Source organism: Archocentrus centrarchus, chromosome 10, assembly GCF_007364275.1.
Source record: "Archocentrus centrarchus isolate MPI-CPG fArcCen1 chromosome 10, fArcCen1, whole genome shotgun sequence".
Taxonomy (NCBI): Eukaryota; Metazoa; Chordata; class Actinopteri; order Cichliformes; family Cichlidae; genus Archocentrus; species Archocentrus centrarchus.
Window position 1 is genome coordinate 25010379 of NC_044355.1, and position 13803 is coordinate 25024181.

Here is a 13803-nt window from a genome sequence, read left to right on the forward strand (position 1 = left end):
GACACTTGAACAATGCTCTGTCACTGTGTCTTATTACATCTTAAAGTACTTGAGAAACTGAAGGGGTGACAAAGGCCCCTCAAAGGAACTCCATCAGGCAACTCATCACACAAAGACTATTCATGCCAGTGCTGGTAAAGAAATGACTGATGCATCAACTGACAAAGCTTTTTTTTTTCCTTTTTCTTTCTTTTCTGAAATGGTGAGGCAGAAACATGTCAGTGGGATGTTGATTTTTATAAGCTCTAACTGTTCTTGTTCGCTGCTCGCTCTCTTTTTGTTCCAGCGGGTGCCGTTTTCTCTCCCAGCGGTTTGAGCAATTGGCTGCCAAAATGTTTTCACAAAGTATGCATTAGCTAAGATTCTTTAGTTTTCAGAGACCTAATCCTTTGAGCTAACAATGTGACATTTGTACAGACATTCCTGTGAAATATTGACCATCTCACTTTTATTTGTGTACTTTGGTAACTACGGCTATTTTCCACATGGATATAGCCCTTTTGATTGTACGCCTGTGCTGTGGGCAAGCAGGGGGCCCCGCTCGAGGAGAGACTGGATGGCTGTTTCACCTAAAAGTTCAGCCTGTGTGTGTATGCGTGTGTCCCTGTACCTCCAATCAGGCACATACAAAGAGCCATGTGTTGAGCAGTGATGTGATGTGTGAATATGTTTAGGTATGGGCTGCCAACTGTGCCTGGGTATGTGTGAGAGGTAGGTGCATATGTGTAAAGGAGGGGGGTGGGGGTGGGAGTTGCTTGGATAGAGAGAGATGAGTTTGAGGAGAGGGTTGGGAGAGAAGGGGTGACTTGAGGCTGATTTGGACTGGGTCCCAGACAGAGGGGTCCAGTTTATGGCGCCAGGGTGCATCGCTCCCTCTGGTGCCCTATTTAGATGATTCTACTGCTGAGAGTCACTTCTGACCCTGAAATGTAATTATTTTTAAGTTTTAGTTGTTTATTCAGACGTGCTGGGATCTAAATATGATGTTCTGTAGTTTGGTTCACTGTGTAGAGGCGAAACTCAGTTATGTGTGTGTGTGTGTGTGTGTGGGTGTGTTTGCAGGGTTTTTATGCTTTTCTACCAACAAAATCACTAAAAGTCAGCCCTTGTTTGCTAATAGAATTCAGTGGGTGTTTTCTGTTACATTTACAGCAAGAATGAAAGCAACTTCAAGATGTCACAAACACGCATCCATGTTGCCAGGCTGTCATAGCAACACATTAAACGTGAAGATAACAGGAAAAATCCCCAAAGTCACATGCTTTGATTTTAATGTTATCAAGCCAGTTTCAACAAAGTGACCCTCGACCGCAGCCGAGCAGCTTCTCTGAGGGTAACGAAACAATTGAAAGTTAATAACTGATTATCAGCGCTGTCGACGGAAGGAATGAAAGTGAGGGGAATAAAAGATGAGCTTAAGTTAGATTTCCCAGGTTTATTTAGGACATCTCAGTGAATGGCGTGGCCAGACGTGGTTTACTTGTGGTTCTTTTAACGTCACTTAGAGGAAGTTGATTTAAGGATTTTTTGTTTGTTTTGTTTTTTTTTATATTGTTCATATTCATTTTTTGATGTAACAAGTCTCAGCTTGTCAGAAATGACTGTATAAACCAGGAAAACAAAGAAGCGTTAGTAGTACGACAGTGATGTGGGAATTTGCTGAAGACCCATTTAAAAATTCAGAATTTTCATTTCGTAAAGGTTTGTTTTGTTTTTCTTTTCCTATGTATGAAAAGCTGACCCAGCACAAGACCAGATTAATCTGGGATTTTTAAACGAGTCTGTAGGAAAAACACCACAGATAATCTGAAAGCTTCAGTCCTTGAATGACATGCAAGTCCTGCAAGTAGCAGGAACGTGTGCAGCGCAAGCTGGTGGGGAAAACTAAACTGGCTGTTGGTGCTGGGATGCAATGAAAGGATCCCTGTGTTCTCCCAAATTCCAACAGCTACATTTAAAACAAAACATTATTGCAGCTGCGGCTTTGCATATGTCCTCCCCTGACCCGCCTTTTAATTGGATGGTAAACTGACTTTTGACAGTTCCCATTTTGTCAAACGCAGTATTTAGGTTTTGACAGAGGAGATGAAGAGCTTGGTTTGTTTTGTTTTTTTTAATCGAGTCTGTCGTTCACAGCCATGTCTATCACTTGTCTATTTGAGCAGTTCTGCAAATACGCTGAGATTATAAGGGAGAAAAACATCAGTTATCTAGTAATAAGCCTTGAAGGAGGCATCACTTGGCACTCGCTCTTGATGGAAATATTACATATACAATATCAGTTCACACCAACACAGGAGTCTAGCTTTTATTTCTTGGAGAGAATTTTCAAAATCATCTTTATCTGGTGGTCAGAATGCTTCCCCATGTGGATGCAAAGCTGCTAAGGATGCAGATGTTTATCTGCATTTATGTGCTTGGGGTTGACGTCAGCGCGCTCACCTTAAAAGTGGGTGAAAAGTTAATCGTCTCCTCTTAAACACTGTTTAGGAAGGACAACACTCAGAGAAAGCTTCAGCACTGAACTATCAGTCAAAATAGGGGTGTGTCGGAATAAGAGCGGGGCTCTATAAAGTGGCCAGACTCCTCTGAGCTGCAATTAAGTGCATTTAAGGGGGCTTTACAGCCAGGGTGCGTTTGATTTGGTGAGGGTTGAATGTGTTATTTCTCAGCATAAAGGCTGCATCTCAGACAAGAAATCAATGATTGATCTGCATTTATGTTGCTGAAAAGTAAAATAAGCACTGAAGTTGGCCCCATTATCTGAATTAATTAGCCACACAGACATTAACAGCTTTAGTCTCTGGCTGTTTAGAATATAAATGGATCTGTTCAATGTCATGATTGTAGACCTATTTCTATGTTCACCAAAAGCTTAATTAAAATGAATTTGTGTTGACTCGTAAGGACAATTGCTCAAAATGAAGTGGTATTTATTGTGTATTCTCCTCGTCTCTTCCAGGAGCTCCCCTGAAAGTGTGTCCGCAGGGTTTCTCCTGCTGCACCGTGGAGATGGAGGACAAGCTAAGCCAGCAGAGCTACACGGAGATCAAAGCTCCCGTCTCCAGGCTTAGCACCAACCTACAATCCACCTTCAAACAGAAGCACGACCACTTTGACAGTAAGCAAACACAGTCACACAAACACAGTCACACAAACACATGCAGCTTTTCAGACTACACTGTGCTGCTGGCCTCAGTTTCCCCATCGCAGCACTTGTGTTGCACATGTTTTTGTTTTTTTTGTTGTTTTTTTTTTTTTTTGATGGACACTCCCACCTGCCAGCACACACCCCCTGTAGCTGAGACAGTCTGTCTGTCTTTGGGCCTGTCCACCTGTCTCCCAATGTCTCAGCTCCTTGCCTCATCTCTCCTCCCCCCGCATCTCAAACCCCTCCCGAACAAAAAAAATAAAAAAATACAGGCTTCTCTTTTCTCCAGAGAGAGATGCATGCTTCCAGGCGGACCACACACATCTTCAGATTTAGTCGTCTCTCTACTTCCTGTTCCTCTGTGTGTGAGCACATGTGTGTATGCCTGTAAATATTGGGATCAGGTTTCCCCTACTGAGGGCTGGAGCGCATGGGAACATGTAACCATGCTGACTCACAGAGGAAGCGGGGCAGCTCCGAATACCTTCAGCCACCCAACCATGCCAGCGCTGCAGCACTGCAAAGATAAGATAGAGGAAAGGATGAGGACCCAAACAGGCTCACTGGAAAAGGGAGGAAAAGGGATTTTAGTTTCTAAGTGTGTTGGAATTTTGCTTGTTAAAGGAGGTTATGTGCATAGCTTTGCATTGGTGTGTGTGTGTGTGTGTGTGTGTACAAGTGGGTCAGCTCTTATGTGTCTGTGAAAGGCAGCGAGGGATAGTGAGTAACAGGGAGCGTGTGTATTGCAGCCAGATGTGAAGAGGAATGTGACGTGTCGGAATGCAGTGGCTGCTCAAGCTGTCACGCCCCTCTTTCTCTTTTCTTACTGGCCTTTGTCCCCATCTCATGCCTCCCTCTCCCAAAAAACCCCTCTTTACCGCTCTTTCTCATTCCATCGTTCTTCACTGTGTCCAAGTGCTGCTTGTGATTCACTGTGCTCAGTCCTCACGCATGCATGTCCTCCACCCTGTTTGTTATGCACAATTCATCTGGTGCTTAGTGACCGTATTAACTGTTTTCATCACTGAGTGATCTATAAATTATTTTTTCTTAAGTCATATCATCCATAAAACTGCTTGTGATAAATAATCAGCTCTGGGAATGTCAGTGTCATATTAAGGTAGCACATCCCAAGTGTAGTTCAAAAACAACACCCAAAAAAAACCCAAGAACCCCCCAAAAAATGTTAAAATAAATGAAAAGAGGTGAAGAAATTCTTCCCATAAGAGCAATCAGCATCAGACAAACATGTTAAGGCTATAATGGTGTTCAGTGTTTGCTGTTTGAGGAACTGATACTACAACCACAATTTCCTCAAGTGTTTTCCATGACTATAAAAAAAACTTTCAGGACAATTGTGGCTTCAGCTCTTTATGTTGAGTTTATCCAGCCAAAACACCACTGATCAACTGTTGTGTAAATATTTTTTTGTTTAGGAACTTTTCCGCTATTATTCAACATAAAATGTTTTTATAACAGTCATGACAGCTGACTGTGCACATAAATGCTAGAGAAATCAGCAAAGCTCAAAAAGCTGTCTAGTTTGCCAAAAGGGGGCAGCTCTGAGGATGACGGTGAACTTCTCCCCTGTACTTCCTCCCTCGCATGCCCCCCCTCCTCATCACTGTAGGCAGGTTGCTGCCATCTCTGAACTGTTAGATGTGGGATCTCTTTACAAAGGCCTGCTGTGCTCTCTTCTTCCTAAACCATTAGACCCTCTCTCTCACCGGAAGTGGTGACAGGCTCAGGTTGCTATCCTATTATTTCCTGTTGTCACACTGAGACATCCTGAAGGAAGCACTTACAGCAGGTGAAACGGGAACAGGAAGTGCTCGTCGTTCTGCTCGGTGTTGCTGAGAAATGACAGCAGCGGCGGTTACATCAGCAAAGAGCTCACAAAGAGTGGGACGCACATGTGCATAAACACAGCTGTAACTGTACATACACAGACAAACACAAGATTCATTTGTACAGTAACAAACTCAGGAAGTAGTGTATGTGATTAAGCAGGCTGTCATCATGCGCCTGGAGCGAGGAGTCATGGCCAATTAAGACCACGGCCAGAAATAGTTTTCCCCTCTCTGTCTCATCGCCGCATGTTTGTCCTGGCCTCAGCCTGTCTGTCCTCTTGCAGTGACCCTGTCCAGCAGTGCAAGTCCATGTCTGGGAATTAAGCGCTTGGATTAAGGCCCCCTTGCCTCCAGACACACACATACAAGAGACATCCATCTGAAGCACTGAGTTCCAGCAGCAGGAGGGACAGAATCCCATACCATAAGAAAAGGGAGAAGCTCAGCGACTAATTGGCACAAATAGGATGCAATTACTGCCTGGGCTGGAATTGGGAGGAGCAGAGTTTATGGGGACACTAGTGGGAGGTGTTGTGGTGGAGGGAAAAGGGGGAAAGCGTCTTGGAAGAGGAAGTGGGAGGAGATCGGTCAGCTCCTCTGTTCCTGTGATGGATTGCGCCTGAGATCGTTGTTTGTAATTTAACGCTTTCTCTGCAACATGCTGGAATTGTGACAAGGTGGGGGAGTGTGCAGGAAGGAAAAGACAGATACTCAGGCAGGAGCCGTCCTTTTCCTTACATTTCACTACAGCTGACGCACTCTCTTGGATAACCTTTCACCCAGATTCTCTCAGACCTTTGGCTGAGTGACAGGTACATTTTTAATGGGGAAATCCAGAGGGAGCATTCAACTCCTCGGCCTGTTGGCAGAAGACTGCGTGTCATAAATTGTTTCTAATGACAATGCAAGATGCCTGCATCATGTTGCTCATACTTAGACCCCTCAGCTCAGGCCAGAGAGCCTCCTTATCCCCCCCACCCCCAACCCCCCACCCCACCCCTCACACACCCTTTTTAAAAACCCGTGGGTTTGTCCAAACACATAATGGGGCTTATCTGTTTAGCATATAGGAATTACTGCTCTAATTAACTGTAGAAAGGAAATGGAGAAGTTTAGGGTTGTCCTCATGCTTCATGCCTCTCCCTCCTCCTCCTCCTCTTCACCTCCTCAGTCTCCTTTCACTGACTTTCATGTCAATGTGGCTACTATGACATTCCAGGGGTGGGGGTGGACCATTTTGTTTTAATCTCTGTCAATGGAGCGTGGAACTTGGTGCCCTCTCCCCTGGCTGTGTGTGTGCGTGTACTTGTGATGGTGAGGAGGTAAATGGAGGGGCTGCAGTGTTTCCGGTATCCTTGGCGACACAGTAGGGATTTGGAGTTTGTTTTTTTTTTTTTTTAAAGTCCTCAACTTAACCTGCCCCAAGCCGCCCTTACCCCTCCCCTATCTCATTTTTTCTTTTTAGTGTGTCAGTCTGAAGTGGAAGTGACAGCACTACTTGGGTACTCTGTGTGAGTGTGTATGCGTGGGTGTGTGTGTGTAGCAGAAAGCATTTAGTGACTCCCCCTGTGAGAGCATGGGAACTTTACATTTCAAAGCCACACAGTGGGCACCCAGAGAAACTGCAGCAGGACAGAAGTTCTGTGAGACTGGGGGGGTAATTGGTGGTGGTGGTGGTGGTGGGGGGGGGGGGGGCACAGAGAATGGATAAAAAGGGTGAGTGTGTGTGAGACTGAAGGTGAAACATGTTTCAGAGACTCTGTGGAATTCTCATTTTATTCAGATTAAGAAAGTTGGGGGCAAGGCGGGTGGTGTGGGGGGTCTGGGAGAAGGGGCTTGGATTATTGGGGGTGGGGTGGTGGTGGGGGGGGGGGGGGGGTGATGGACATTCCTCAGGATGAAGTAGGTCATTGTTCCTCATCCTCTAGTGAAGAGAGCTCTCTGAAGGAACTGATGAAGTGAAAGCAGTGGAGGGAGGGAGACACAGGGCTGGTAGGTTAGTTTGGGAGGCATACAGGGTCCATATGCGGTATGGGGAGGGTGGTGGTGGGGTTGCATTATTCCGTAATCCTATTGAAAATCCCTCTGAAGGACAGTCCAAGAGAAGCTGGCAGAAAGGAAAGCAAATGGAATGTGACAACAGAAAAATGCCATTGATGGTGGTCAGTTTGAAGCACACTGATGTGGAGAGACATCTCTGCTGATGCTCCACGCTCACCCCTCCTGCTTAACTCCTCGTTCTCCACTGTCCCGTAACACATTCCTTTGCCTTTCATCAAAGATTTTATCCTTAAGCCCTTTCTAAGTGTCAGGACGTGGGCACAGGTGAACTGGAGTAATGTCAGTCTGATTTCAAACGGTGGCGGCAAGATTTACTGAAAGCCCAAATTTGAGCTCTAATATGTTTTGAAACGTTGCAGAAGTGTCATACGGCAGTATGTTCCAGTTATTTACTCATGGCCGTGTTAGAATCTGTATATTTCAGTAAGTTCACAATGTGTTTGTGTGATGGGATGCCCACTGAGCAGATAGTTATAACTTCAGCCCTGAGCTTCTGTAGATGTTGTCTTCACATTAATGGTTTTCGTCATTACATCTTTACAATGAATTCCTCCCTGTAAACACACTCAACTATAAACAGTCTGACATTGTTCTTTGGCACCCTCAGGATTTAGACTTCACACTAACCTGGTCCTCCTTTCATATCTCCGCAGAGTTTTTCCGTGAGCTTTTGAAAAACGCAGAGAAGTCGCTGGACAGCATGTTTTTTAAAACGTATGGGATGATGTACGTCCAGAATGCCGAACTTTTCAAGAACTTCTTCCAGTCCCTTACCCGGTACTACGTGTCCGGCAGTGCTGCCATCAACCTGGACTCTATGCTGTCAGACTTCTGGGCTGACCTTCTGGAGAGGATGTTCCGGCTGGTCAATGTGCAGTATGACTTCAGTGACAGCTACATGGAGTGCGTCAGCCGGCACACAGAGGAGCTGCAGCCCTTCGGCGACGTGCCCCGCAAGCTCCGCATCCACTTAACGAGGTCCTTTATCGCCGCACGCACCTTTGTGCACGGTCTGGCACTCATGCCTGAGGTGGTCAATAAAGTTTCTACAGTAAGTGCGAGCTTTTTTTTTTTTTTTTTCCTTTTTGCTAAAACTGTGCTGCAACACCCAAGACTAAGAATTGTTTTCACTTAAAGCCCTGTCCCTCCCTCCCTGCTCTGGTTCTGAGTCCACATCTTAGATGAAAAACTATCTGGTTCGCTTTCTTTGTCTCTGGTAACATAAACCACTCTGACTGTTCTGGTATGACTTGTTTTTCCACTGTACTGAGTGATTCATTGATGATTAGATTAAACTGCTTTGTGGATTTGGCTTATACAATTAATGGTCATGCTTTTTCAGAGTATGAGAATGCGTCTCTGGTGTTGAGCGAGTGCTTTGCCTCTGATGTAATGAAAACGGCCCGCTAACTGCCCTCTGCCTACTCCAGGTCAGCGCCTCTCCCAGCTGTGTGCGAGCAGCCATGAAGATGTTGTACTGTCCCTACTGCTCGGGCCAAGTAGCCCTGAAACCCTGCCAGAATTACTGTCTGAATGTGATGCGTGGCTGTTTGGCTAACCAGGCAGACTTGGACTCAGAGTGGAACAACTTCCTCGGTAAGCAGACAACATGCGAACAAGGACACTGTTTAGCAAACCTGACCATTATTACACCTTCTTAATGATAATAATATAATATTCATAATAGCTGAGCCTGTTTAATTTGTCAAACAGAGTATATTTATCCAACCTCCTGTTTCAAGGTTCATTGCCACTTTCTCATATTCACCAAAGATCATTAGTTTCATCTAATCGTATCTGAGCGTGCACCCCTTATTCTTTTTGTGAGCATGAAACCAGAGTGACGTGATGGGATGGGATTTGCGGCATGACGGACTTGGGATAAATAAAGGAGGTGTATTGCAGTTCAGCTTTGTAAGAAAAACATTTAACATGGGAACAGCTTTTATTGTTGGGAACTGTGTACAAACATGTCCCTCATTCTTTAGTAGGTTGTTTAAGTCAAGGGTGAGGGAGGGGCTGTACACGCGGTGACCCTCAGAATGAATGCAGTCTTGCGTTGTGTACAAACAGACCCAGACCAGTTTATTACCCTCGGGCCTGGTGCGCCTATCCACAGTTTTTCACCGTGTGTTTTATATTTATCCTACGTGATGGATTCTTGTGACTAGAAACGTGTTTTCTGACTATATCACCGTTACATGTGTCTATCCCTGGCTGCTGACACTGCTGGTGTCTGCAGAGGCATCTGGTTTCTGTTGCCCCCTTGCTGTGCAGCAGCTTTACCCTGCCTTTAACTAATGGATCATTTCACTGGTTTAAAAGTCTCCCACCTTCATGCATGTGCTTCTCCCTAGTGGTAGCTCCTTGTAATGTCACAGGCTGCTTTTTCCATTGAATTGCTTTCCCGTGTGTTGATTTAAAGTTCTTGTATTCTGTTTTTCAGACGCCATGTCTAATCTAGCTGAGAGGCTCGAAGGTCCCTTTAATTTCGAGTCTGTCATGGACCCCATTGATGTGAAGATTTCAGAGGCCATCATGAATATGCAGGAGAACAGCATGCAGGTATCGCAGAAGGTCAGTATCATTTCAGCGACTTTGACTGAAAGTAAAACAAAGAAATAAAACATCTGGGTTCCTTCAGTGTACTACTGTGTTCTTGTCCCTCCTCTAACAGGTTTTCCAAGGATGTGGGATGCCTAAAACAAGCACGACCTTCCGTTCCAAACGCTCTGTTAAAGAGTCCACCTTCACCAGCCGTTTCCGCCCTTACAGTCCTGAAGCAAGACCCACCACTGCTGCTGGGACCAGTTTAGATCGCCTGGTGAGTGTGGCAAAAACTGCAACGCTTGTAATTTGTTCTGAGTTATTGCGTTTGACCTTTTTTTCTTTTTGTTTGTTCTAAATAGACAAACGAAGTGAAAAAGAAATTGAAACATGCAAAAAAGTTCTGGTCCACATTGCCCGAGACTGTGTGTGTAGTTGAGGGGATCGCAGCTGGAGACGAGTGCTGGAATGGTACAGCAAAAAGCAGGTCAGATGCACAAGACCTCACACAGAATTTAATTTTACTGTATTGTGTGTAAAGTATTGGAAGTAAAGTCTAATGCTGACTTTGACTCTACTAGGTATGAATCAGTTGTCACTGGCAGTGGGCTGGCCAATCAGATATCAAACCCAGATGTGGACGTGGACATAACGAAACCAGACATTGTGATCCGCAGTCAAATTGCGGTTTTGAAGGAAATGACGAGGCGGCTCAAAGCAGCACACAGTGGCATTGACGTGACCGTAGAAAACGGTGAGAGTGGTCAACGAGCTTCAAGATTTTTCACTGCGACTCAAGTTTCCAAGCTGCACGTGTCTGACCTGCTTGTCTTTTTTTTTTTTTCCCACTACAGATGATGATGGCAGTGGAGGTGAGAGCGGCAGCGGTTGCGACACTCTTCCCTGCGACACAGACATGTACTTCTCTACACCGAAGTCTGCTGGAACAGAGCAGGGTGGACCAGAGCAGGGTAGAACACCGCGGGTTCATCAAGTGCAAAGCAATAACTCAGCCGGGGGCACCTCACGGGGAGGCATGGCGCTGGCGCTCTGCGGGCTCGCCCTGGCCCTGTTAGCTCCCCACTTGAGATAAAACTGGCTGGGCAGGGAGAGGGAAGAGAACGACCAGGAACAACAGCGCAAAGGGGAAAACTGTCAGAGAGACTCTAAAAAAGACTGCCTTCAGGACCTTGGACTGTCCACCATTGGGGTGGGGGGGAAGAAACTTCTTAATATTACAATAACCTCACTATTAACTATTTGTTTGTATGTTGTTAAGGACATCAGTGTACAGCAATATGATTTTCTTCCCAAGAGATTCAACTTTGACCCCCAGATAAACCTGTACTCATTGGCTCTTTAGGAGCTACTTTTTGGTTGTGCTTGCAGCTTTTCAAACATTATGATTGTCTTACTTTGGCAGTTTAATCTCATGATGAACTCTGTGCCTTCTTCAGTGATTGCCATCCTAAATCTAAGCATTAAGAAAGATACTGGGTTAAGCACTGAGTGCCTGTGTTGGGACACATCTTCATATTTCTGAGGCTGTTCTTTCTATCAGTCAGAAAACATGACTAATAGAAACAGAGCTTATGTAATGCTGTCTTGTTACCAATTCATAACTATTTTTGCACATTATGAAAGTGCATACTGTGAATATTTGTGCCTGTGTGCATTTATACTTTTAGAAACATGAGAAATTCTGAAACAGTCTGAGACCTTTTTTTGTGTGTGTGTGTGTGTGTGTGTGTGTGTATGTGTGTTCAATTTGCTTTGAATGCAGCGTGTCTCAGAAATACAGTGAAAGAGGTTACAGCACAGGTGCTCATGTTTGACCTGGAGATGGCATCATTCTGTAGAAGAGTCCGCGGGGCGCTCTGCAAGCCCAAACATGCATAACGTACGTCTGCTGCGAGCTTTATCACAACCTAACTTTTTAAATTTCCTCATTATTGTTTAATTGAATTTCTTTCAGCTTAAGCAGTTCAATAGTAAGGTCATACCTCATGCTTACTGTGTCAATGCAATCTAGAAACAATGACGAAGAGGTTGAAAGTGTCTGATGGAGTTAGATACGTGGTCGACGTCCCCTCCCATAACCCCTAAAGAAGGCAAAGCTGACAAGTCCCAAATGCCCTTTTTTGGTATTGTAAGCTCAGTTCGGCACCGGAGATCTGACTCTACAGTCTTATTGTTTGGAAAGAAAAGGGGGTGACGTGCACGTTTGGAGCGTTTTTAAATTAAGCAAGTCAAGAGGAACAAAAGACAGTGTTTTAATCAAATGGAAATCTAGAAAAGATTATTTTAATACAGGGTTTTATGTTGAGGAGGTGTTGAGATTTTTAGCTATTTTTGGTATGAAGATATATATTAGGTACTACAGTGGATTTTACTGCTAGTTGTAGGTGATGGAAGAGGTCAGTGTGCACAGGTAAAGGGGGTGCTGATGGTCAGTGTGCACAGTTTTTTGGGATTTTTACTTTTGTTGTTTTGTTTTGTTTGGCCCACATCCCCCCTCCCACAGTCCACACTTGTACCTCGAAAAATGGCCTGTGTCAGTATACATGGACTCATTGTGAACTTTTCTCATTTCAACTCAAGGTGGAACATTCAGTGTTGTCACGATTACTACCAAAATTAATGCAATGAAAGGTGCCTGTTTTTGTTTTGTTTTTTTGTTATTTTTTTTAATGTTTGGTACATTAGCATCTTCTTAAGGTTTAAAACAAAAGAGAATGTAGATGTTGATGATTTATGATCTATCTGCTCAGATTCCCTGAAAGGTGTTTGAGTATATTACCTGCTGACAAGCACAATGTACGTTTTCTCCTTAGAGCTTTTAATTTGATAATCGGCTCCATAAGTTGCATTACCTATCCATTTCATCTCTACAGTGGTGCCACCTCATGCAGTGTTGGTACACTAATATATTCCATGTATTTTAAAGTGATTTCAAACATGCTTTTAGAAATGACAGATTATTCAAAATGCAACATCTAGAATGTTTCAATGTGCAGATTTAGATTTTTTTTTTTTAAATTCTCAAAGTAATTTATTAATTTGGACAGATTTGTAAAAGCTGAACTAACAGATTTGCCGCTTTCTCGTGAGACTGCATGGATGAAACATTAGGTGTAGTTATTCTTTTGCTTCTTGTCCGGCTTGGAAATTGACAGGTTGATTGTAAAACTTACACGACATCTTCAGGTTATCAAGTTACGTTCGCAATCATCAGATGAGGACGTCATATCAAGAATCTGACTTTGAAGGATTTGATGAAACATCTATGCAACCCGTATTAAATACTGAAGCCTTAATTTAAAAATCACAAAGCTGTGCTTGAGCAGCTCGATTTGGCATTACTTCTGCAGGTGACCAGTTGAATTCTACTTTTTTTGTTTTGTTTTTTTTTTCTCCCTTGTGTTCCATCAACATTGCTACAAGGGCACGTGTTTGTGTCATGTGGAAGAGTCGTGTTGAGTGCGAAGAAGCCCGACTTTTGGAGAGACAGAAGAAATGTTTTAGGCTGACGATGGCAAAAAATGTCTGTGCTTGCAGGCCAGGGCAGCAACATTTTCCAGCTGGCGGGAGTTGGTCCAGCTGCTGGAAGATGTTCATTCAATCCACAAAGCGACTTCAGTCTCGTGTCTTTTAAAGTTGGACTGGTGTTGAAACCTTTCCAGATGCCTTTGGCCCTCAAGAACAGAAAGGACTCACTCTCTGAGGAGCGAGTGAGTGAGTGACTGAAAAGAGTGGGGAAAAAAAATGTAAATAAAAAGCAGCGGTTTTAGATGTCTCTGAAAGAGACATCTAAAACAGATTTTTACTTGTCAGAGTATCTCCTAAATGTTATGGAAAAACAAGATGAGATAGATGTTAAAGTGTAAGAGAAAATGTATATTAAACAACATTTTTAGTCTTGCTGAAATAAAGACTGCCAATATTTAGATGTGGTGTGAATGTTTTCTTCTTGGATTGCCAGTGGTTACTGTTTACAATGCGTGTGGCTCCCCAGTGAAGTGGTTTACACATTTGATTTGCAAGAAAAAGGTCGCCGGTTCATTTCCATCCGGAGGCACAAATCCCCTTTGGCTTGTGTCGGGAAGGGCGTCCGGCTTAAAGCAGCCGAATCAAACACGTAGAGCTACACGCTGTGGCGACCTCTTGTGACAAGGAAGCGGCTGAAAGTAGCCG

The 13803-nt window shown here is 44.1% G+C and overlaps 1 protein-coding gene across 1 annotated transcript in view; it reads left to right on the forward strand.

The window, feature by feature from the left end:
• Positions 1-13556, forward strand: part of gpc4 (glypican 4) — a 29837-nt gene extending 16281 nt beyond the window's left edge. The window contains exons 2-9 of the mRNA XM_030739145.1: positions 2963-3121; positions 7716-8113; positions 8493-8658; positions 9509-9639; positions 9740-9886; positions 9972-10096; positions 10191-10363; positions 10464-13556. Of these exons, the coding sequence (XP_030595005.1) occupies positions 2963-3121; positions 7716-8113; positions 8493-8658; positions 9509-9639; positions 9740-9886; positions 9972-10096; positions 10191-10363; positions 10464-10702 (1538 nt within the window). The 3' untranslated portion in view covers positions 10703-13556. The remainder of the gene's footprint in view (positions 1-2962; positions 3122-7715; positions 8114-8492; positions 8659-9508; positions 9640-9739; positions 9887-9971; positions 10097-10190; positions 10364-10463) is intronic.
• Positions 13557-13803: the final 247 nt, after the last annotated feature.